Raw genomic sequence first — 23,502 nt, forward strand, 5'->3', positions numbered from 1 at the left:
ACCAGACACTGGACTCTGAGGAAGACATGAAAATAATTTGTCCTGGCTCCCAAGAAAGATGAGAGTGGGCTGGGTTCAAGGAAGAAGAGCACACACCAGGTCCTGGGCAGCAAAAGACTTCTCCCATTTCCTAGATATGGGCATCTCGCTCATAGAAGAGGACACGGGGCAGAGAATCCTGTCCAGCCCACTCCAACTCCCTGATTCTTTGCTTAACCAAACATCAGACAGGCTACCCTGAACCTTCTCCCCAGTAAGCCCCATACGTGTACTTCCTCGTAGAATCCCATTTTAGCAAGAATCCTAAGTCAGTTTATCAAGAATTTCTTACTCTTGATATCTGATCAAACTCCTCATCCCCACTCTCTATCCCAGGTGATACCCCATCACCTGGGCCTGCCTTCAGTAAAAAAGCCTATTATCTTGGTTCAGCCAGAATCCCCCCAGACTTGATGTCTCCTTTTCTTCATTTTCTATCCACCAGTGTCCCACTCCCCCAATCCTAGGCCATAAATCCCCACTTATTCTGGCTGTATTCATAACTGATCTCAGTTCTACACTGGAGTCTCCCTTCCCCGGTTGCAATAGTTTATTGAATAAAATCTACTTTCACCGCTTTAACTTCCGTCTAGCTCTGGTTTACCGTAGACAACAGCCACCCCCCCATCCCTGTGCCTTGGGTCCACTTAACCCTGCCCTTCGCACAACTTGAGTAGACAGTCCTGGCCCCACTCCCCTCCCTTGGCCTGGAGGACATTTAGTCTCACCCTCTGCGCACTTTGGGGCAGGCCCGTCCCTCTTTTCCTCCCAGGACCTCTGTCTAATTTCAGTCCCACCTCCAGAACATTTCCCACCCTCCCAATCCGCCCCTTTTTCCTCTCCATTAGACGTGGACGCACCTTTAGCACCGCCCTCTTCCCGGAACTTGGCAGGACTTTAGCCCCGCCCCTCTGCGCTTCCGGCCCGCCCCGCCTCCCCCTACGTTGGGTGTGAGCAGAAGCTCGCCCCGCCCCTCAGCACTTCCGGCCCTGCCCCTCCCAAGCGTCCCTTTCTCCACTTCCGGCCGGCCCCATGCGTTGCAGCCCTCGTGGCAGGGCGTGGATCCCTCCCGGCCTGCGTCGCCGCCCACCCAGGTGCTGGGACCCAGCGGCCTGACTTGCCCCTCCCAAGGCCTCCTCCTGCCCAGCGGGACCGCCGAGGGCGCTCTCCGCCGCCTGGGCTTCGCCTGCCGCCCCGAGTTGGCCGGCCAAGATGGCCACCGCCCGCGAGGTGGGGGCGCACCGCGCCGCGGGGATATCTGGGAGTTGTAGTCCAGGCCGGCGTGCTGACGCACTTCGCCGCGGGCCGACGGGCGCCATTGTGCGCCGGGCGCGGGGTGAGTGCGGCGGGAAACTTGCGCCCGTCGGGGGCTCAGTTCTAGGGCCGCTCCGCGGGGAGCGGCCAGCCGCGGCCCCTACCACACCAATCGTAGAAGCCCAGAGCCAGCCTCGCCTGCCGTCCTTCCGCCGTGTGGCCTTTAGGGGCAGTGGGAGTCGGGGACTCGGGGGCCCAGGGGACGCAGGGCGGGCCCACCCCCTCCGGGCGCTTGCGGGCAGATGGTGGGGGGGAGGCGACTCCCTCTCGGTGAGGAAGGTGGGAAACCGTCCCTCTGCGTGTTCAAGAGCAGGTGGAGACATTCCTTTAGGACATCTTCCGAGGTGGGGAATGGACTTGTCATTTCCCGTTGATTGGGCCGAGGGGGGCGGGGGGCCTTGGCGTAGCACTCACGCCCCTCCCACCTCCCAAATTCGACCTTCTCAGGACTCTGCCCACTCCCACGAGACACGTTGAGGAAGAGGAAGGTATGGCCACCGGGCTTCCGACGGCCTGGTTCCGTGTGAGTAGAGGCTTCTTTATGAGTTTGAGTCTACCCCTGGATTTGGGAGCGGGGGTGGCGGGATGATGGTGGGACACCACCTTCCCTGAGATGCCCCCGGGCCCCGTAGCATCTCGGGAAGGGGAGGGAGAGTGGATGGGAAGAAGAGACCCTAGTGAGTGGAGGGATAGCAAGTTACTTTCCAAGGGAGTGGTTAGAATAGAGGTCCAAGTATGGGAGATACTAATTTACCGTTTAAACTGGGGTGGGGTGGGGGTATGCATTGTCAGGTCTAAGCAGGGCTCAGGCTTATATTTAAACAGTACTTTGGCATTAGAGCTTAGTCCCTGAGAGGAGAGAGCTGCGGATGAATCCTTGACAGGTGAAGGAAGTAGAAGCAGTATGGGCAGTGGGTGGGGGCTGGAGGCTGGGGTTTGATGATTCAGCTCACGCAATCTCCTAGCAGGAGGTATACACACTGATACAAATGTTGGAATCTCCAAGTCAGTAAAAAATGGAGAGGTTTTCAGAGAATGAAAAACCTTCTCCAGCCTCATGGGTTGTCTTCCTTGCTGTGACCTGATAGGGTCAAGCTTGGGTTTGCTGTTTCAGACAAATGCAGGAACTCATGATGAGACACACCTGGAATGCTCAGGTCACCTTGTTGATTGTGCCCACACGTCCTCAGTCAGCCTCCCCCTCCCGTCAGCATGGGTGACAGCAGGCCCTGGCTGAACACTCACCTGTGGGTTTTAGGAACCAGTGACCTTTGAAGATGTGACCCTGGGTTTTACCCCGGATGAGTGGGGAATGCTGGACCTCGAACAGAAGTCCCTGTACAGGGAGGTGTTGCTGGAGAACTACAGGAACCTTGTCTCAGTGGGTAAGGATGGCCTCTGTGTCAATAAAGATCTGCGCTTTGCAGCACGAATGTGGTGCCTCTGAAGTGTGTGTCTGCTTCGGCTCAGCCTGCAGGGATCCGAGTTCAAGTGTCAAGGCCCTGGAGCCTGAGGGAGAGGGCTTTACTTTGTACCCTTTGGAAAAGGGCAACTTCACATATAACTTCTGAAGCTTTACCTAGTCCATCCGTCAGAGGCGTTGAATACCAGGGAGGTGGGTCTATCAGGGATGTTTCCAGCTGCCGCAGTGGATGTTTACTGTGTTTGTAACAAGAATTTCAGGACGTGGTGTCTGTGTCTGACAGCTCAGGAGTATCATCAGAGACCCTGATCCTTTCCATCTCTCCATGGTTAGTGTGAAGTTTTCCATTCTTAGGTTAGTATATGCATGGCCATGATGCCAAGCATCATGTCCATGTTCAAGGCAGAAAGGAGGAGAGACGGCAACCCTGGCTAGTTCTCTTTCTACAGCTGTCATACTTACAAAGAAAGAAAAATGCCTTAGGCCCCCAGCTGACAAACTTCCCTTTGTGTCTTGCTGGCCAAAACCAGGTCCCAGTGCCTCCTTTACTGGCAAAGGAGTCCAGAAAAGCAGGCAGCTGGCAAATGGGATGGGTGGGGTTATTAACACTGCCCTAGACCAGAAGTCATGCCCTAGCAGGGGAGAACACAGGGACAGAATTGCTACAGCAGGAAAGTATTTTCTCCCGAACACAGACCCCCCCCAAGCACTGTCTCTTTTCCCTTGGGCAGAACATCAGCTTTCCAAGCCAGATGTGGTATCTCAGTTAGAGGAGGAGGAAGAACTCTGGTCGGTGGAGAGAGGAATTCCTCAAGACACCTTTTCAGGTGAGAACCAGGCACATGGGAGTCCTGGCACGGGAGTCCTGGTTAGTGAGGAACTAGTGTCTTAGAAAAGGTGGATGGGGAAAACCCCCAGTGGGGTGTTGTGATGAGTAGCTGCAGACATGCTGAATCAAGCCCTGCATTTTCCTCTGGCTTCAGAATCGGGGGTGTACTGCTTGGTTGACCGTGAACCTGTTGCCGGTGCCACATTGGCAACAGGGGCTCTCTCACCCTGCTTCACTCATTGTCTGCCCTTCCATCCTGTAATCTCCAGTAACTGGTGTGTGTCTCTGGCTAGATTTTTTAGATACGTTTACATTTATGGATATATGTTTGTTTTGGGGGGTGTTTCCATACTCAGTGCAGACAGGTCTGCATCATTCATTTTAACAAATGCAGTGTAGTCCACATTTGATTTTTTTACTCTTGATGGACATTCAAGTTGTTGCAAAAAACTTCTTCGCATACTTTTTTTTGCAGTCAAGTTGGATTTTTGTAGGTAAGGATTTCTAGAAATGGAACTTAGAATCAACCAAGATGTAAGTGAAAAAAATCTGGTAGCAACAAACTGCTAAGATCTTTTAAAATACATACAGCTGCTCAAGAGCATGAGAGCTCCTTTTCCTTTTCATAATAAGATACCAGCGATTTATAGTCCTCTTTTAAGATTTGCAGATCTGATGGGAAAAGATATGTTCAGTTTAGTTCATATTTCCCTCATGAAGTTGCACGCATTTTCATAAGTTTACAGATCATTTGTATTTTTGCTTTTGTGAGTTTATGTATTTTCCTTTTTTTCTTCCTATTGGTTTGTCTTTTGTGTGTGTGTGGTCAGAAGGACTCTATATACTATATGTTATGGATGTTAATACTACAAATACCAGTCCAACATTTATCTTTTACATTTAGTCTCCATAAAGAAGTTTTATGATTTCAGATATTTTTTTTTTCAAATCTGTCTTTATTTCTATTCTAGGTTTCATGTCATACATAGGCAGGTTGTACAAATACTTTTGTCAATTCTGGTATTTTTGTGGGGGGTTTTTAGCTGTTTCCTGTAACTGTGTTTCCTTGTGTGTATGATGTGGGGCACAAGTTTTTTCAACACCGTTTTCTGACTTGGTTCTTCTGATTATTGGAAACGTCATCTTTATCATAGACTTAATTCCCATAGTCATCACCATGTGCAGGCCTTCTTGGCCCCTTATGCTCCCTTGGTCTCTGTCAGTGTCTGAGTAAACACCATGTTGCTGTACTTATCGTAACTTTACAACAAACTTGGATAAATGGTAGTTCGTCTCATTATTTAAAAAAAAGAAAACAACACACCTATTATCTGTTCTCAACCAAATGAACACTCACCATCAGCTTGTCAGGATTCATTGAGAAAATCTTGTTAGAATGTGTCTTACATTTGATTGGATTCAGACATTCCTTAATGCAAAACTGGTCTCAGTTGAGTTTTGGCACAGGTGTCCAAAGGGATCTGCTCACCTCACTGTGCTAGTCAGGCCTTCCAAGTGCTGTTGGGAGTTCACTGTAGTTGCTGTTAATCTGCTCAGGTTAATCATCCCTTGCAGTCTTGCGTAGTTGTTGCAGATGAACCTGTCATGCTGCTAAATTCTCTTATTATTTGTAACAGTTTTGTTAGAGTCTCAATAATTTTCTCAGTACAAAGTCATCTTACTGGCAAGTATAAAGGAGGAGGCAGTTGTATTATTTTACTTCATTTGCACGATCATGTAATTGCATTCATCATATCTGGTACTTCCAAAACACTGGGCTGAGAGTGTGATGATTTCAGTATCTGGTCTTAGACTTAAAAGGGCAAGTCTCTGGGTTTTGACAAGCATGCTGCTGGATTCTGTGATTCAAATCAGTTTTTATCTGGATAAAGAAATAGTTACCTCACCCTTTCTAATAAATGAAAATTAGTAATAGCCCCAATTTCCCCCCTCCAAAGTGACCATGGGGATTTTCCCATTTGAACAATTAACAGTGACATAATCATAGAAGTGCCCTTGTTGTACTGTGTTGCTGGTGTCTGTTAACTTATTTTTTTAGGGTTTTTGCATCAATATTCATAAATTAGGTTGGGGAGGTGGGTGGTTTTCTTCTTTGTGTTTGTTATTTTTGGACACTTCTGTATCAGAGTGTACTGGCTTTGTAAGGAGAACTTTGGGTGTTCTCCCCGCCTTTGTTCTCTGCTCTCATGAAAGTGGCTTCGGAGCAACCTGGCAGTCTTCAGCTGTGAAGCCTGCACCTGGCCCCATCTTTGGTGATGACGTTCTGTTTGCCACAACATAGACTAGTGCCTCCACTGACTCTTTGTCCCCCTTTCCTGGACTCCTTTGTTAGCCTGATGGCTCAACATTAATATTTTGTTTTTCTTTTCCATATGTCATTCCTTTCATTCTCTACAATGAAAACCTCCCTTCTAACCATGAGCACAGGTCACTAAACCAAACCTTACCTGGAAGGTCCCCAGCAACACAAGCACTTTGTATCCACCCAGCATGGTTTCTGTTCCCCCCTGGTTGATCCAGCCTCCTAAGGTCTCTTCCCATCTTTGTGGCTCTGGCTTAGGTCTGTGTCTCATCCTGTCTGGAACTTAAGTCCCATGTGGGCAAACCTCCCAGCCATGCAATTCTGGATGGTCTAGTAGTTTCCTAAATCTAGCTGCTGTCGGGGGGGGGGGGGGGCATTGGGCACCTATGGTTCTGCACATCTCAGGGGAGCTGGCTTGACAGGTGACAGGAGATTCAGGGGTGGTGCCCCAGAACGAGAGACCTTGTTGTGCAGGGAGGCTTACCAGGACACTTGCAGGCTAGGCCTGAGGTGGTAGGTGCTTAACACGTTTCTGCTGTGTCACAAAGAGTCCTTTATGTGACTTTTTTCCTCCACTGCCTCCCCTTTACTTCACAAATATTTGTGGAAGGTCTCTTGTGTTCTATGCAATATAAAAAAACAAAAAACAAACAAACAAAAAAAACTGTACACTTAGGTAGTAAGCCAAAGAAAGACCTAACATAATTCCTGCCATTGTAGACTCCTTAGTCTAATAGATGACAGCCTTCTACAAACAAGCTACACAGATACAACTGTGTAAACACAAATAGTGGTAAGTACTGAGAAGAAAAAGAACATGGTGTAAAGTAGGGAGCAATGGGGAATTACTCTAGAGGAGTTGGTCAGGTGACAATGCAGGGGTGAGATTTAAGCTGATTCCTGAAGAAAAGAAAGTCAGCAGACGTGTAAGAGTGGTGGGGAAGAGCTTCCAGATACAAACACCACTTGGGGATACTGTGAGAATGGAGCAGGCTTGGCACACTCTGGGAATGGAAAGTCACCCACTGGGCTGGGAGGAGGTAACCGAGGTGTACTGACGTGCAAGTTAAGTTTGGCAGAGCACACAGGGCTTCCACTGTGAAGGGGGTTTGATTTTCATTGAGTACGTGTGTGGTGTGCTTTTCACAGCTCACTCTGTGAAGATGGAAGGGCACAGATGGAAGCAGGCAGCAGGCTGTGGTAGCATCTAGGGAAGAGGTGGCAACACCTGGCCTGCGAGAGTAGCAGCAGGGTTGGGGCGAAGCTGACTCCTCCCCATTCGTAGGTGGATTCAGTGGGGCTAGTTCAGTAATTGACCCAAGAGAGCAAAGGAAAGGAAACTGCCAAGAACTGCTCATAGGTGAAAGCTTCAAGGGATTTCCTGTGACTATTCTTTGTAACATATGTATTTACTATATATATATTTTTTTTAACGTATCAGTATTTCATTTTAAAAATACAGTAACAGCGATATTACGATTCTGGAATTTTTGGCATTAGTCAGTGACGTGGTAAGTCTGATAAAGGCAGAGACTTTTGAAGGGTGGAAATAGAGGTTTTCTTTGGTTTTTATTTTTATGTTGAAATAATTTTAGGCAAGCAGTTAGTTGACTAGTACAAAGAACTACCTAATAGCTTTCACCTAGATTCAAATGTTTTTGGAACTCTCCCATGTCTTGACTGGTTCGTTAATGAAGTATGAATGACAGGGGACTTAGAAGCACCCAGGTAGAGGTTTGTGAAGCCAGCTGAATGTATCTGCCTGGACCTCCTCCTGAGGCAGTGCATAAAAACATGGGAATCATAGGTGTTTGGAATGGCCTGCTTTACTATTAAGAGAACCATCTCCTGCAGTGGTCTCTTTCTCCCAGCACTAACGTAGCTGTGCCTCTCCTCAGTGCAGAGAACTGGAACTGAATGAAAGCTAGGCCTCTCTGATGCAGCTCATTTTGCATGTGTCTTCAGCTCTCCATGACAGTAAAAATGGCAGCACAGGCATTGGTTGAAGTAGAAGGGAAACTGGATAAATGCTGAAGACAGGTATTCATCTTCAAGAAGGCACTAATTTGAAAAGATGCTATGAAGATAAGGAATGTGGAGAAATATTTGATGGCATTCAAATCTTCTGCCTTCTCACTCAGTGTTCTTCAAGAAAGTATTACTATATGTGTGGTTTGGGTGGAAAGCGTGAGACATAATCTAGATTTAAACATTAGGAAAGCAATAAAGACACTATTTTGAAGGTCATGATTGTAGGAAAGCCTGCAGGATATTTAACTTTTTTTGACTGGTTAAGAATTTAAGCAGGAGAAGAGCCCTGCAAATATGAACGTGGCAACTCTCAAATTAGTACAAACATCAGTAGAAAAAAATAGCTTGTACAAGAAGATTTTTTTGTTGGGAGGAAGAGAAGGAAATTCTTCTCCAGATTTCATCCTTTGTGTAGCCTGAGAGGACTCACATGGGCTATATAAAACCAACGTGTGGGGGATGTAGGAAATCAATTGTTTTATACAAAGGATAATTCTTTCAAGAACAAGACTAGTGTGAGAAAGCCTATTCTCAGCTCAGCCTTTAAGAGAAAGCTCACACAGGAGACTCACATGCAGACTCACAGGAGACCCTGAATGGAGGAAGTCCTTTTCATCATGAGTTTTCCAACATGAGAACTCAAACATGGAAGAAATCTCAGGAATATAATCATAGCAGGAAAGGCTTCTGGCCTGATATAGTCTGATTTGAGAGAATTCATACTGGACAAAAAATTCCAGTTCTGTTCAATTTGGAAAAATTCTTATACCAAATAATTATATCTGAGAACTCTGAAATCATGGGAACATGATTGCTATGGAAAGGTTTCATGAATAGCTCTCTTTTTCAGCATCATAGAAGTCATACTGGAGAGTGTCTGAGAAAATAATCAGTGTTAGGAAGGTTTCAGGAGTCACAGAACCCACTGGCAAGAAGCCCTTCAGTAGGAGTCCTCATTGTGTTCAGCATCAGAGGACTCATATGAGAGTAGACTCTCAATGCAATATGCGCAGGCAAATCATTAATCTTAGCTCTCACCTTATTGGACAGAACAACAGAAAAACTTACACTGAAGAGAACCACACTTAATAATATAAATGAAATGTCTCATTCTGTTTTTATATCAGATAGGTCATAAGGAAGGCAAACTGCAAAACTTTGATCATGTAAGGATAGCCATCCCTTGGTATCCATGGGGGATTGTTTCAGACTCCTATGGATACCAAAATCTGTAGATGCTCAAGTCCCTTATATAAAATGGTGTAGTACAGTGCTCGCTTTGGCAGCACATATACTAAAATTGGAACGATACGGAGAAGATTAGCATGGCCGCTGCATAAGGATGACATACAATTCATGAAGCATTCCATATTTAAAAAGAAAATAAAGTGGTGTAGTATAGTCAGACACGAAGGGTCAACTGTACAAATGTATAGTAAAACATTCTGTTTTTCCAATTTGGGTTCTATTATCTATCTGAACTGAACATCTAGAACAAATGTTAAGTAGCATGGGTGAGAGCACGCATCCTTATTTCAGTTTCCCTTGTAAGTCCCCAGTTGCTAGGACAATGACTGACTTTCTAGCTCAGGAAACTGTTGAGAGAATAAATGGTTGGAAAATTTTCAAGAAACAAGAGGGAATCTTCAAAGAGGAGACTCTGAAGACTAGGCCAGGCTCTGAGACAAGAGAGTAGGTAAGGGATGATAAAGGGAAATCTTAAGATACTGCTACAAAGAACTGAGAGGGTCACATCCTTGGGGACGGGGCAAAAGTCTAGAATCTTGAGTGACCATCAAACATGTTTTGGCAGGAATCCAGCCTATCAGGGTGTGGTCACATACTGTGCAGTCTTTATTCAAGAATACTTTATGTTCTCTGTTACCATCCATCTATGTGTTCTCTAGGACCATGTAATCTTAATCCTTTTATCTGGGGACCACTCTCTCTGGTGTCCAGATACAGTCCCTGGAGTAATTTCAAAGCCTGAAGTGCTTTAACTGTTAACTGAATAAGGAAAATAAATGAACTAAGCATTTGACTCAAACCTTTTTTGGCGAAAAAATACTTCCAAAAGTCCTGAGGGAAAATAAGATAAAAGCAGGAATAAATGAGTCAGAAATGAAGAAGAAAAAAAGCCCATTTTCTGGATAGACAGAATAAATAAAAGGCAAGCTAAAAACCTATACAGGGAAAAAAACTCTATTCAGATATTCAGCAATACATGTAGTTCTCATTATAGTACTTTACCCAACTGTCATAAAGAATAAGCCAGCTCTATGTACTGATATGAAACAATCTCCAAGAAATATGTATTTCTTAAAATATATATCTTTTAACATACGTATCTTCACATAAAGATATATAGATGTACATGGGGTTTTTTTCCTTAAAAATATACACACAAACACACACCAAGTATTAATGTGTCAATTGGTTATCATTGGGAGAATACAGAAACTGATAGGATGTAACTGTCTCCCAAGAAGGAAACTGGGTGGGAGGGTGACTTTCCATTTTTAGAGGTGCTGCCGGTAACTATGCTTATAAAATGGAAACGACTGTCTTCTTCCTGCTATGTCACCAGTTCCTGCCACAGCGTAGGTGCTCAGTAATTATTTGTTGAGTATAGGAATGAACCAACAATAAGATGGAAAGATTTCTGGAAAAGTGTAAAGTTGGCAAAATTGGTCCCAGGAGAAATGTTAAAACCAACTTTTTCTTAGAACAAAGTGGCCAGTTAGTTGTGTTTCTATATTGACCTGGGCAGTGAATATTTTCCAGCTTCCTGTTAAAAGATTGTTTCCATGGAACATGAGCTACTCAATGACAACACAGGGTGCTATGTTAACAGGTTCTTTCTGCAGTGTATACATAGCATCGTTCTCACCAAAGCACAAAATGAGAAAAATATTGAAAAGGAGGAAATATTTGTAGCTTGTAACAATTAACACCTTTCAAAAAAAAGCTAATCCTCTGAAATAGTTATAAGAGTTGAGCAGTTGCAACAGATTGCAAAGTACAGAAGCTAATAGCTCTGGCTTATACCAGGAATAACCAATTTAACACAGATAGAGGAAAGATTTTGTGAGTGATACTTTTTTGAAAGGGAACCTAAGAATAAATTGTTAATGAGCAGGCTCTATTTGGAGAAAGTTATGTTAGAATGCCATGGAAGACTTAAGTAAGTACTGTAAAAGCATTGACTTCTTTTGAGGGCTTACAAAGGCTAGAAGTGTGTGAAGTCCCTTTCATAAGTCCTATAAGTCCTCCACAGAAGTGCTGCTGTGGGAGCATGAATCCAAGTCCCTGACCTGGCCGGTCTGGGAAGAAGCAGGTGGGGTGCAAACCAAGTGTCCTCTTACCCCATGGCCTGCTTAGGCTCCTGAGTAAAAGATGGGAACTTTGTAGCAGCAGCCATCCTCCCATGATAACTTCAGATGGGACACTCACAGTGCCAGTGAGATTTCCTGAAATTTGAAATATGGGTAAATCCTGACATACGGCTAAAAGGCCCAAATGTCTTGGTGAACCCTTCACCAAGGCACTTAGTAGCTGTGTTGTGTCAACAAGTACTGCTTGAGCACCTGCCAAAATGCCAAGTACTGTTACGGGGTGGGGCACCACGATGAACAGGGTGGAAAGGCCCCCTGTCTCACTGGGCTTACATTCATTCCAGAGTAGCCACTAGCACGTGTGGCTGATTAAATGTAAACCGACTAAAACGAACTTACCAGTCAGTTCCTTAGTCGCACTGGCCGTCTTTCAAATGTTCACTGGTCACCTGCAGCTAATGGCTACTATGTTGGACAGGGCAGATCTAGAACATTTCCTTCACCAAAGAAAGTTCCACTGGGCAGTGCTGTTCTAGAGAAGGTGGAGAGAGAAATTAGTGAGCCAGATACTTTAAGGTGGCAATCAGTGCTATGAAGAAAAATGAAACAATAGGATATCTGTCGGGGAGTGGGGAAGCACGGGTGGGCAATACTAGTTTAGAACTGGGCGGGAAGATAGCTCTGAGATGATGACATCTGAGCTGAGAGCTGGATGGGGAAGGAGAACCAGGTGGAGATGCTAGGAGAGACTTATCAGACAGGCAAGTGCAATGACTTCTGGATGAGACACATTTGGGCACGTTTGAGGAAAAGTAAGATAGTTGCTGTGTGAAGCCCTCTTTGGTGTAAAGGGCATAAAAGAAGAGGGTTTGGATCCCAGCTGCTCCCTTCCCCAGTGTGTGGCCTTGGGCAGGTTCCTGTCCTCTCCCAGCATGGATTTCTTTTGTGTAAAGGTTGGACGCTATTGCTCAGTGGGGCTGTGGTGGTGTAAAAGCCCAGGTCCTGGGGGGCCTTCATGAAATGGTAGCTACTGTTACTGATGGAAAGACTTTGACTGATGTAAAGATCGTCATAAGTGGCTTTGGCACATCCTCCTCTGGGTCTGGCCTAGGGGTTTCCGATGCGCGAGACCCAGTTAGCAGCCTTAGCAGTGCAGTGGGGGAGACATGTTTAAAAGGCGATATAGCAGGGTGCCCAGCAGAGCTGAAGAGAGTGATGGGGAAGGAAGGAGAAAGGGTGAGAGCTGGCGGCATCCTGGACAAGGAGGAAGAGGGACAGGGGAGTATGCAACAGGGATGAGGGGAGCTGCCCCTGCCCCTGCCCCCCAACAAGCTGGTAAAAGATCACTGTAATTAGTTACTATTATATTTGTGGACTGATAGCCCTAGTGTACCTGGTTAATCAGTCCGCATTCACTAGGAAGTGGGCACCATGAAGGAGACAGCTTACCTGGAGAGGAGGCAGCAGAGAGAACATGAGAGAAGAAAACAGTCCTTAGAAGAAGAAAACAGCAGCCCCCGTCAGCCTTTGCTGTTGTTCATGCAGTACTGGCTTTAGGTCCCTAATCACTTAGGACTTAGGGGAAACTGAGGCCCAGAAGAATTAAGCCCCTTGCCCGAAGGCTCAGTGAATTTGTGTAATAGCCCCCTAGCTAGATAGGGAGTTGCAGGGGAGGGGACTAAATTGCCCAAATTCCCCCCGGGGTTATTCAGCTGGTGGGTTGAAAGCCAGTACTTGGAGCTGCAGCTGATAGGGATAATTTTATGCAGCCCCAGGCAGGTAGGTGGGTAAGTGGGTGGGTCAGTCAGCCCTGCCTCAGTGAGGTGGGGATCCAGTTTCAGCCTTGTTAGCTGGTAAACACAGCTGTCAAGTGGGGCGAATACTTTTCTGGAACGGACAGCTGTGAGGATTACCTTAGAGGTTTTGGGGAGTGGTCCAAGAGATGAGACGGTTAGAGGACTGAGGTGCCTAGGATGACATTTACCCATGGGTTTAGAGGCTTGTGGCCATCTCACATACTGCAGAGCACCCTGTAGGTGCTTTATGACAACTGCAGAACCAGTGTCCCCCTGAAGGGCTGCTACAGCAGGGAGAGGCCGGATACACTGGACTCCCAGCACCAAAAACATCGGCAGAGTTCCTGACATCCAAACCCAGAAGGGCTCTACAGTTTAAAACAGTTAACATTTTAAGTGAGCATTCAATGCAAGACTCTAAGAAAACACCCTGGTGCCCCCGAGGATAAGAGGAGGAAGTAAATATTTGATCAAGATTAAAGGAGAAGGGGTGGGGATAGAGGGGATGAAGTAGAATAAAAAGAACCCAACGTGTTTTTTTTTAAAGGAGAAAGCATTAAATAAAAATTCCTCTGATTAACCAAGGAGTACAAAACGGAAATTTCGTAAGTTAGAAAGCTATGAAGCAATACGGAGAATTAAGTTTGTTCTTAAGTGTCATGCATGATTATTGCTCAAAATGGTGCCTGTGGCCCAGCACGGAGCCGCTAGGGAGCCCCACGCCCACCCCCTGTGGGGGCTGCTTCTCAGGCCAGTGTTGCTGAGATTCTGGTAAACTCCTATCCCCGGCTTCCCAAGTTATCCTCAGAGAGAAATTCCAACCAAGCCTTAAGAGCTGTTAAGAGCTGTAAGCGAAAGGAAAGTGAACTAAGCTTTCAAATCAAGAATGACCGGGTGGGGGTCGGGTGGGGGGGGTGGAGATAACCCTCCAGAAATCCTAAGGAACAGGAAGGGAACTAAATGCTCAAGATAACGCAGATATGAATTGGGCGGGCAAGCCTCCCGATGAAACTAACTCAAAACGTTATTTGGGAGGAAGTGGGGGGAAGAAGTTCGAAATGGGAGATCAAATGCCTGTCACGATTTTTATCAAGGAAAAAGTCACTTTAAACGTAGGAAAGAAGTGACTGGCAGCGGCCGATAAGTCATAGTATAGCCCAGGACCTGTTTTTCAACCCTGGAGCGCCCAAGGCCAGTCTGGGGTGGCGGGACGGCCCCACCCGGCACTGGGCGACTCCTGACCCCGAGCTGACTCACTCCTCGGATCGCGCGCCAGCAACGGGCGACGCCCGTGAGGTCCGTGGAGACCGCCGCCGACCCGAAGTGTGTAGTCAGGAAATTCCGAGAAGGGAAGACAAAGCCGTAAGGAGACAGGGGAAGAATGTGGAGACGGGGGAGGAAAGTGGGTGGGAAATCCGGGTGCTCGTTGCTCTCGGGGAAAGCGGCCGCGCTCCCCTCACCCCGCGTCACCCAACGGGGAAGACCTGCAGCTCGGGAAGGTGTGTGTGGAGGCTGCGCCGGCGTCGCCCCAGGACGCGTCCACCGTCGCCGGGGAGGCCGGGAGAGAGAACGCGAGTGGAGGCCAGAAGCGAGAGCCCCACCACTAGCCGAGCGGCCACCATCCTGCCAAGGGCCTCAGGCGAACCCAATCCCTCAACATGGCGGGGCCGGAAGTCTGCGGCGTGGAGGCTCCTGGGAATTGTAGTGAGGAGGGTGCCTGACGCACTTCCGTCCAGGCCGGAAGTCGCGGCCCCGCGCTCCTGGAGCTCTGAGAGGAGCGAGTGAAGCTTCAGGGTGGGGCTGGGTGGGGCATGGGCTTTTTCCCGCTTCACCCTTTGGAGGAGGGGCCGGGCGCGCTCCGCGACTCTGCCAAAGCCAGCTGCCCAGCAGCCAATGCTGTCTGATAAGTGCGCCCGGGGGCCGATGTGGCAGGTGCTTGGGAGGCCGTAGACGGCGAGGAAAAGCACAGAGACAGCGTATGCAGGGAGCCGCTGCTCCTAATCGCTTCCTGAGTCTTTTTTTTTTTTTTTTTTTTTTAACGCAATTGCAATTACTCCACAGTAGTGTGAGCAAAGTTGCTCCTGTGCTCCAGGCATAGAAAGCCAAATTCTGACAGCAGGAGTTTGCAGCAAAGTAAGGGTTTATTGCGTGGAGGCAAGTCTCAGATCCACTCCAACTTGGTCTTTGACCTAGGAGTGTTTTAAAGGAAGAACTGAGAGTCTAGGATTAATCATCGTTTTGTGACATTACTTAATTGTGGTTTTAGAAGTCATCATGTCTCTGGTTTAGGATTCTCTGGCCAGGTGGTCCATGGTTCCAGGATCTGTTAGCTCATATTACCGTGAGGAGACAACTTGAATTTGTACTTTAATGATGTTATCAATCACAGCAGTCTTGGTCATCTGATACTGGTTGATTGATGTTCAGTTGGCACAGGATTGAGGTCAGCAGGGACAAGAAAGGGGATAAAGTTTTGGATAACAGAGGTTAATCATAAACTCGGCAGGGGAATCGGTTTTAGGGGGACTCATTCAATAGTAATTTCCTGCTCTGCTTTTTACTTCATGTGACAGGAACATTTCTATGTTGTCATAATCCCCCTAAAACCAGTGTATTAATTTTTTTAATGCTTACATGGGAATCTTTCACAATTTTCTTGACCTGTGTTTTAACATTACCTGTGTCTTCCAGTTTTATTCCATCATTTACCACATTGCTAGGAAGTGAGTGTTGTGGAAATAAAGACCACTCAGAGGAGGACATGCAGAGGCTACTTACTCAGAGCCCACCCTAGCAAGGGGGTCAGCCACCGTCCCTTATGTTTGGTAAAGACTAAGGCAGGCTGGGAGTGGGAAGATTCATAGTGGAAAAAAGGAGAAGGTTCTGATTGGAGATTATTGGCTTGGGGTCAAAAAGAAAACTCTATAAAACAGAAATCTAACCAAAAATAAATCATAGTCTGTGTTATTTACTTTTTTTTAATTTTTTTTTTTTTAAACCTCTAAGTCATTTAGAATTAGCATTTCTTCTTGGAGTTATAGAGAGCTTTCCTTAGCATTTCAGGACCATCCTGGAGTTCTGTTCAGCAAATGCTCTGTGGACTCTGTGACAAGACCCAGCGTCCCTGCCTTTCCCGGACATCCTTGTTCTTGGCCCGCATGGAGGTGGGATCAGGTTCTATTCCCCTCATGGCTGCAGGCATATACAGCATAACAATTCTTGTTATCTCTTGGTCTTTTTTTTTTTCTATGTTGAGATATAATTTATATACCATAAATACCATAAAGTTCACCCTTTGAAAGTATACAATTCAGTGGTTTTTACTATGTTCACAAGGCTGTGCAACCATCAGTATGATCTAACTTCAAAACAGTTTCTACATCCCAAAGAAGAAATCCTGTATCCATTAGCCATCACCCCAAAGCCCTTCAATTCCCCCATCTCCTGGAAACCACTCATCTGCTTTCTGTCTCTATATATTTGCCTATTTTGGGCATTTCATATAAATGGAATCATACAGCATGGGGCCTTTTGTGTCTGGCTTCTTTCACTTAGCATAATGTAGTCAAGGTTCATCCATGCTGTATAGCTAGACCATATTTTGTTTGTCCATTTATCGTTTGATGGACATTTGAGTTGTTTTCCCTTTTTGGCAATTATGAATAATGCTGCTGTGAACATTCTTGTACAAGTTTTTGTGTTGACACATGGTTTCAATTCTCTTCGATTGAAACTCCTGGATCATGATATAACTCTGTGTTTAACCTTTTGAGGAGCTGCCAGACTGTTTTGCAAAGTAGTGTAGCATTCTGTATTCCTACTAACAGTGTACGAGGGTTCCAATTTTTCCACATCCTCACCAACAGTTGTTAGCACCCATCTTTGATAATAGCCATCCTAGAGAGTGTGAAATGGTATTTCACAGTGGTTTTGACTTGCATTTTCCTGGTGGTTAACGACGTTGGTCACCTTTTCATGCATTTTTTGGCCATCTGTCTTGCTCTGCTTTTGACTTACAGAGTGTCCTGAGGCTCAGTTGGACCCTCAGTTCCATCCTTTTCCTGCTGGGAATCCCCTGATGAAGATCGAGGTTGTTGAAATCCTCACACTAAACGAGGAGGTGGCTCTTCCCCGGAACGCCCAGATCCGCGCCCTCTATGCTGAAGATGAGGGCCTGAGCCCAGACATCCTCAGGGAGCCCACTCAACATCTGGATAAGCATCTAACTGACCCTGAGACTGCTCGCCAGAGGTTCCGGGGGTTCCGCTTTGAGGAGGTGGCAGGGCCCCGAGAAGCCCTGGCCCGGCTGCGCGAGCTGTGCCGCCAGTGGCTGCGGCCCGAGGTTCACTCCAGGGAGCAGATGCTGGAGCTGCTGGTGCTGGAGCAGTTCCTCGGCGTGCTGCCCGGGAAGCTCCGGATGTGGGTGGAGTCGCAGCACCCAGTGGACTGCCAGGAGGCAGTAGCCCTGGTGGAGGATGTGACCTGGATCTCCGAGGAGGAAGGTGAGTGCAGTGGAAGAGTGGGGAGACAGCAGTTCCTGGGAAGGCATCTTGGAGGGTGGGGGCGAAGGAACCCCAGGCTTCCTGGGAGGGGTAGGGGAAGGCTGGTGCCCACTCCGTCTACGCCAAGGGCATCTGCTTCCCCCCCTCCCCCAACCCCAGTCCATGAATCAGAGCTTTAGATACTTGCTTGCTGACGTACCTGTCCCTACCCCTGCGCCAAGGCTCTGAGAATGGCCTCCTCTCTGGACCCTTTCGTGGAAATGGAAGGTCTCAGGCCCCACGTCAGAGCTGCTGAAACCCTTGGGTGCGGCCTGGCACTGCGTTCTTTAATGAGCCCTCCACACATTTCTGATGGAAGCCAGCAGATAATGTGCTTCATTTTCATCCCTCTGGGATCCCTGCCATATCAATATCAGTCACACAGGTTTTGTATTTCTGGTACGCCTTCTCTTTTTTTTTTTTTTAATATTAATTTATTTATTTTACTATTTGGTTACACTGGGGCTTAGTTGCGGCAGGTTGGCTCCTTAATTGTGGCTCGCGGGCTCCTTAGTTGCGGCAGGCAGGCTCCTTAGTTGCGGCAGGCGGGCTCCTTAGTGACAGCATGCGAACTCTTAGCTGTGCAATGCATGTGGGATCTAGTTCCCTGACCAGGGATCGAACCCGGGCCCCCTGCATTGGGAGCGCGGAGTCTTAACCACTGCGCCACCAGGGAAGTCCCCTGGTGTGCCTTCTAACATCATACACTCAGTGGAGGCTGTGGATAAAGTGGTGACCGACATAGACAGGACTCATGGACTTATGAGCTCAACAAGCCTCCGATCTAGCAAGAAAGACAGGAGTCTGACAAATGAACGTGTGTTTGACGGTGGTGGGGTAGAGAGGGTAACGGTGGTGGTGGGCCAGGGAGGCGGCACAGGTTCGGGAGGTATTTGGGAGCCAGCCTCCATGAGGCTTGATGTCCGTTAGGCTGAGTTCCGTGGAGCACGGACACCGCTCTCTGTGTCTGGGATGGGTACGTGGAAGATATTTCTTGAGTGAATGAATGATTGACTGATTGATTTTGATGCTTGAGGAAGAGGGGGGACTCTGAGGCTGGATGGTGGGATTCAGAGAAGAGGGCTTCCTGGAGAAGCAGGTGCGGGGAAGGAGAGGGGCAGGTGGCAGTGGGAGTGGTCTCTTCCACAGGCACCGAGTCTGGGGTGCTGTTGTCTGCAGGGTGAGGGCCCCAAAGTTATCCACATTGGAACCCCTTGAACCTCACATGGCAAAAGGCACTTCGCATGTGTGATTAAGTTAAGGATCTTGAGGTGGACGGATTATCCTGGATTATTTGGATGAGCCCAATGTCATGAGGGTCCTTATGAGAGGCAGGCAGGAGGGTCAGAGTCAGAATAGGAGATGTGAAAACTGAGGCAGGGGTGATGCAAGGAAAGTGTCACGAGCCGTGTATTTTACATAGCCTCTAAAAGCTGGAAGGAGCGAGGAGTATGTTCTCCCCGAAGCTTCCGGAAGGAGTGCAGCCCTGTGAACACTTTGATTTTAGCTCTGTGAGGCTTGTGTCAGGCTTCTGATCTCCATAATTGTAAGACAGCAAATTTGTGTTATTTTGAGCCACTGGCATGGCAGCTTGTTACAGCAGCACCAGGAAACTAATATAGGTCCCAAGGAGGCAGTTGTCGAGCTCATTGAGATGAAAGGCAGTGAGTCCGTTTCACGCCTTGGGGGTGAATGAAACCAATTAGTGTTACAGGGGATGATGAGGCCTTCCAGGGAACCCTATGAGTCCTGCGTTTGTGGTCACCATGTCCATTGAACCTCTTGGGCATGACTGCCACAGGCCTTACACAGAGTGGCCCAAGGGAGAAGGACAATATATTGAAAAAGTCCGAGGGTGATCCAGCTTCAGGCATGGCTAGACCCAGCAGCTCCACTCATCTTCAGGACTCGTCCTCTCTGCTATATCATACTTCTGCCGGCCTCTGATGGCTTCACTCAAAGGCACTGTTTCCATGTAGGGGCTCCCAGGATGGAATTTCTCTTTCCTAAATGTTCCAACAGATGCCCCTTTGGCTCTGATTGGCTGGCTGGGGGGCCCATGTTCATCCTTGATCCAATCATTTTGGCCAGGAGGAAGCAACGGCCTGGTGGGCCAGCCTGGGTCACATCGTGTGTCCCCCTTGATAGTGGGGTGGCATCATCATTATAGAAGCCCAAGGACCATGTGGGGACACATAAGGAAAGTCAGACATCAAAGAGCCATGGGCAAGAGGGGCCATAAAGCCAGGCAGAGCTGTTTTCTGAGGTGGAAGAAACTTGGTAAAATTTGCATCAAGATGGGTTTGGCGGAATGAGTCTGGTCCTGGGGGCCAGGAGAAGTTCTCCACTCCGTGGGGCAGCAGGAAGGAAGGAGGAAGGGGTGGAGGACGTGGAGGCCAGAAATGGGGTCTTTGTCTCTGAGGAGAAGGCGTGAGGCCAGCTGCTGAGGTGAGCGTGGAGGTGAGGCAGCTACTTCAGTGGAGGGACTGGGTCCGGAACAGTCCTTGGAGGGGGAGTGGGTGGGACCCGCAGTGGGGACAGTGGTGCCCTGTGGTCACGCACGTGGGGATTTGGGCACAGGCTTTGAGAGAAGAATGGGGGGCACAATAAGTTGTGGGTCCCGGAGACAGACGTGGGCTGTCCTTGCCCCACCTAACCCTGCGCTGCCGTCTCTTCCCAGCACCACCCACCCAGGGCCCCACCAGCTCTCTCCAGACCACAGCTCAGCAGCAGGAGGACATGGCCACCAGGCTGGCGAAGGCACTGCCTGAGGTGAGTGGGGAGTGTCACCCTTTCCTTCTCTGGTCCCAGCATCCCCCGCAGGCCTCCCACAGGTAGGCCTTTCAGAGTTGCTGAGCGTGAAGGGCAGGCCTGCCCTCTGGCGACTGTGGTGTCATTGGAGACCACGACAGGGCACAGTGACCAGGAGTCAGGAAATCTGGAGGGAAGAGGGGGAGGGGCCAGGCGTTCGCAGCCTCGGGCCCAGGCGTCCAGATCAAGGCTGGATCCCAGTTAGAACAAAAGAGGCTTCATCCTTCAGAAACGCAGAGCTGGGTGTTTATAACTGAAACAAAGCCTGGGATTTGCTTCAAAATAATCAGAGCTGGGGTGTAGACGAAATAGGCCTGGCCCTGTCTTGCTGACAGTTGAGGCTTAGAGAGCAGCCAGTGATGGTGTCCATGTGACCTTGGTTGGGGCTTACATCTGGCTTGAGCATAGGAGTGAATTTATCAGCTCTCTTGTAATGAGTGGTCTGGTGCAGGCTTCAGGCACAGCTGTATTCAGGGGCTCCAGCCTCTTCCTTCTCAAGCAGGCTCTGCCCCTTTTGGGCAAAATGCCTCCCAGATCCAGACAGAGGGCGGTGGGAGGCCTCTTCCTCCCGGAGTGCTGGTCAGCTCCTTGGAAAGGACTCATCACCGTGCGGCCCAGGCAGCCACCCCACCCCCAGGCAACCCCTGTCCCCATGGGGAGGGGCTGCTCCAGAATGGGGTATGCCCAGGGAGGGGCAAGGCTGGCCCGAGGGGTGGTCTCCGGTGGGAAGTCATGGGGAAAGGGTAGAGGCAGTTTGTTTGTGGCACTTTGTAGTTCCTTGTGAAGTAGGGCTCTTCCTCCAGCCTGGGCCCCAGACTCTGGTTTTGTGAGAACAGACCCATTGGACTTTTTACAGGCCCCAGTCAGTGTTTCGAAGCAAACCCCCAAAGCTGGGGCATCCCCAGCACAGCGAGCTCTGTCAGAATGTCCCCGCCAGCCCCTCTTCTGTCCCCACCAAGGACTCCCTGACCCTCCTGCTGAAATACAAGGTGTGTGACATTGCAGGAACCGGTGACCTTCCTGGACGTGGCTGTGGACTTCAGCAGGGAGGAGTGGGGGCTGCTGGACCCGACACAGAGGACCGAGTACCACGACGTGATGCTGGAGACCTTTGGACACCTGGTCTCTGTGGGTAAGGCCCCTCCACGCTTCCGGGACTGGGATGCCATGGGGGCTCTGAGTCGGGGCTTACACCCTCTCTGGGCCCTGGACATGCCCTCGAGTCCCCTGCACCGTCCAGGGCCTTTAGCTGACACTGTAGGTCTGGAGGGGTGGGGCTCGTATGAACAGAGGCAGCCTGAGGTCCAGTGAAGGACCGATTTGCTGTCCACCCTGCGGGTGAACGAGAACAGGGTCTCTGAGGGCTGGGAGACGCTCGCAGCCCTTGCCCAAGCTCGGTGTGCCGCTCATGGCTGCTTCACTGCCTTCAGTCTCCCTCCTCAGGGTGCATGACTGTACTTGGGGGAGAACACAGCTTCTGGATATTTAATTATGTCGTACTGTCGACCCGTTTCAGCACTTTCTGTTTACAGTATCTGTACCTTTGTGTTTCTTTCAGGGTGGGAGACTACTCTGGAAAGCAAACAGTTAACTCCAAACCCCAACACACCCGAGGAAGAGCCAGCCTGCCACCTGAAAGTGGAGGAATTCTCGAGGGATGGCGCCCAGCCCTCTACCTCAGGAGACACCTTGCAGGCTGGGGCCCCAGAGGTCTTGGACACAGCGTTGAAACCAGTGGTGCACACTCAGGAAAAAACCCTCCCTCAGAAGCCAGCCGGTGAAAGCCCCAAACCCCAGGCAAGCACAGGTCCCGACACAAGCCACATCTCCCTTCAGAAGAGCATTCCTAGAAAACGCTTGCGCAAGCGGGACCCCAGGGTCAAAAAGATGACACACAACCCCTGTGTAAAACTTCATCAGAAGAGCTGCAGCGGGGGAAAGGCCCAGGAGAGCGGGAGCTGTGGGAGAACCTTACCCCGGAGCGCTCAGCAGATCACGTTTACGCGAATTCACAAAGGGAGCCAGGTGTGCCGATGCAGCGAGTGCGGGAAAACCTTCCGGAACCCCAGGTACTTCTCCGTGCATAAAAAGATCCACACGGGAGAGAAGCCCTACGTGTGTCCAGACTGCGGGAAGGCGTTCGTGCAGAGCTCCTCCCTCACGCAGCATCAGAGGGTTCACACTGGGGAGAGACCCTTTGAGTGTCACGAGTGTGGAAGGACTTTCAACGACCGCTCGGCCATCTCCCAACACCTGCGGACTCACACCGGGGCCAAGCCCTACCCATGTCAGGACTGCGGCAAAGCCTTCCGCCAGAGCTCCCATCTCATCAGGCATCAGAGGACTCACACCGGCGAGCGCCCCTACACCTGTAACAAGTGCGGAAAGGCCTTCACCCAGAGCTCGCACCTGATAGGGCATCAGAAAACGCACAGCGGGGTGAAATGCAAGAAGAAACAGCCTACCTCGTAGCCCTCAAGCCAGGTGAAGAGACATCGCCTTTGCAGCCTGATCCTGCAGTGTCACATGAGCAAGCCTGGTTGGGATTCGGGACTGAATGTGGAAGGCCTTGAGTGATGAAGTTCTCAAGACCAAAGGATGACCAGGGAGACCGCCCTGCACATAAGTCAGTAAGAAAAGCAGTGGGGAGTATCGCTAATGAATACATCAGTTGGAAAAACATTTAATTTTTCGCTCAGTTGATTTGCCATTTTAATTTGTTCATTGGTTATTAAAAGTGATATTAGTGAAACCTGAAAATGCTTATAATCTAAGTTTAAAAAGCCAGGTACCAAAAAGTCTGTGCACTGATATTATATTTGTGGTAAAGTATTTATGCATATGGACAAGGATTGAAAGAGAACATAGATAAATAAACTATATATTTCTGTGGTAGGATCTCTGTGTGTTTTTTCCCACCTATTTGATTAAACGTCTTTTCACTAATGACTTGATTAAAAGAAGCAATGTTAAAACAAAAGGGGTGGGCCCTGGGCAGACCTGGGAAGTTGTGCTGGGGTAGATAAGGGGAGTGGGGGCTGAGGCAGGTGAAGGAAATGC

General features: G+C 48.7%; 1 protein-coding gene, 1 long non-coding RNA gene and 1 other non-coding gene across 6 annotated transcripts; 2 read left to right on the forward strand and 1 right to left on the reverse strand.

The window, feature by feature from the left end:
* Positions 1 to 1,382: 1,382 nt before the first annotated feature.
* On the forward strand, positions 1,383 to 23,283 carry ZNF274 (zinc finger protein 274). Of its 2 annotated transcripts, XM_061172744.1 has the most exons (7): positions 1,383 to 1,876; positions 2,612 to 2,738; positions 3,508 to 3,603; positions 17,110 to 17,592; positions 20,312 to 20,403; positions 21,448 to 21,574; positions 22,001 to 23,283. In XM_061172744.1, the coding sequence occupies exons 1-7, from the start codon at positions 1,844 to 1,846 to the stop codon at positions 22,912 to 22,914; spliced, it is 1,872 nt and encodes a 623-aa protein (XP_061028727.1). In that variant the 5' UTR covers positions 1,383 to 1,843; the 3' UTR covers positions 22,915 to 23,283. The 2 variants fall into 2 exon arrangements, with proteins under 2 accessions (XP_061028727.1, XP_061028728.1); XM_061172745.1 differs by lacking the exon at positions 3,508 to 3,603.
* On the reverse strand, positions 4,565 to 14,752 carry LOC133077954 (uncharacterized). Of its 3 annotated transcripts, XR_009697824.1 has the most exons (6): positions 14,348 to 14,752; positions 12,688 to 12,743; positions 11,694 to 11,826; positions 11,325 to 11,429; positions 6,413 to 6,550; positions 4,565 to 5,487 (listed from the first exon to the last, which is right to left on the reverse strand). It is a non-coding gene; the product is annotated as an uncharacterized LOC133077954 (long non-coding RNA). The 3 variants fall into 3 exon arrangements; XR_009697822.1 differs by lacking the exon at positions 12,688 to 12,743; XR_009697823.1 differs by lacking the exons at positions 11,325 to 11,429; positions 12,688 to 12,743.
* Positions 9,230 to 9,335, forward strand: LOC133079247 (U6 spliceosomal RNA). Its single transcript, XR_009698126.1, has one exon. It is a non-coding gene; the product is annotated as a U6 spliceosomal RNA (small nuclear RNA).
* Positions 23,284 to 23,502: the final 219 nt, after the last annotated feature.

This window comes from Eubalaena glacialis, chromosome 18 (assembly GCF_028564815.1).
Source record: "Eubalaena glacialis isolate mEubGla1 chromosome 18, mEubGla1.1.hap2.+ XY, whole genome shotgun sequence".
Taxonomy (NCBI): Eukaryota; Metazoa; Chordata; class Mammalia; order Artiodactyla; family Balaenidae; genus Eubalaena; species Eubalaena glacialis.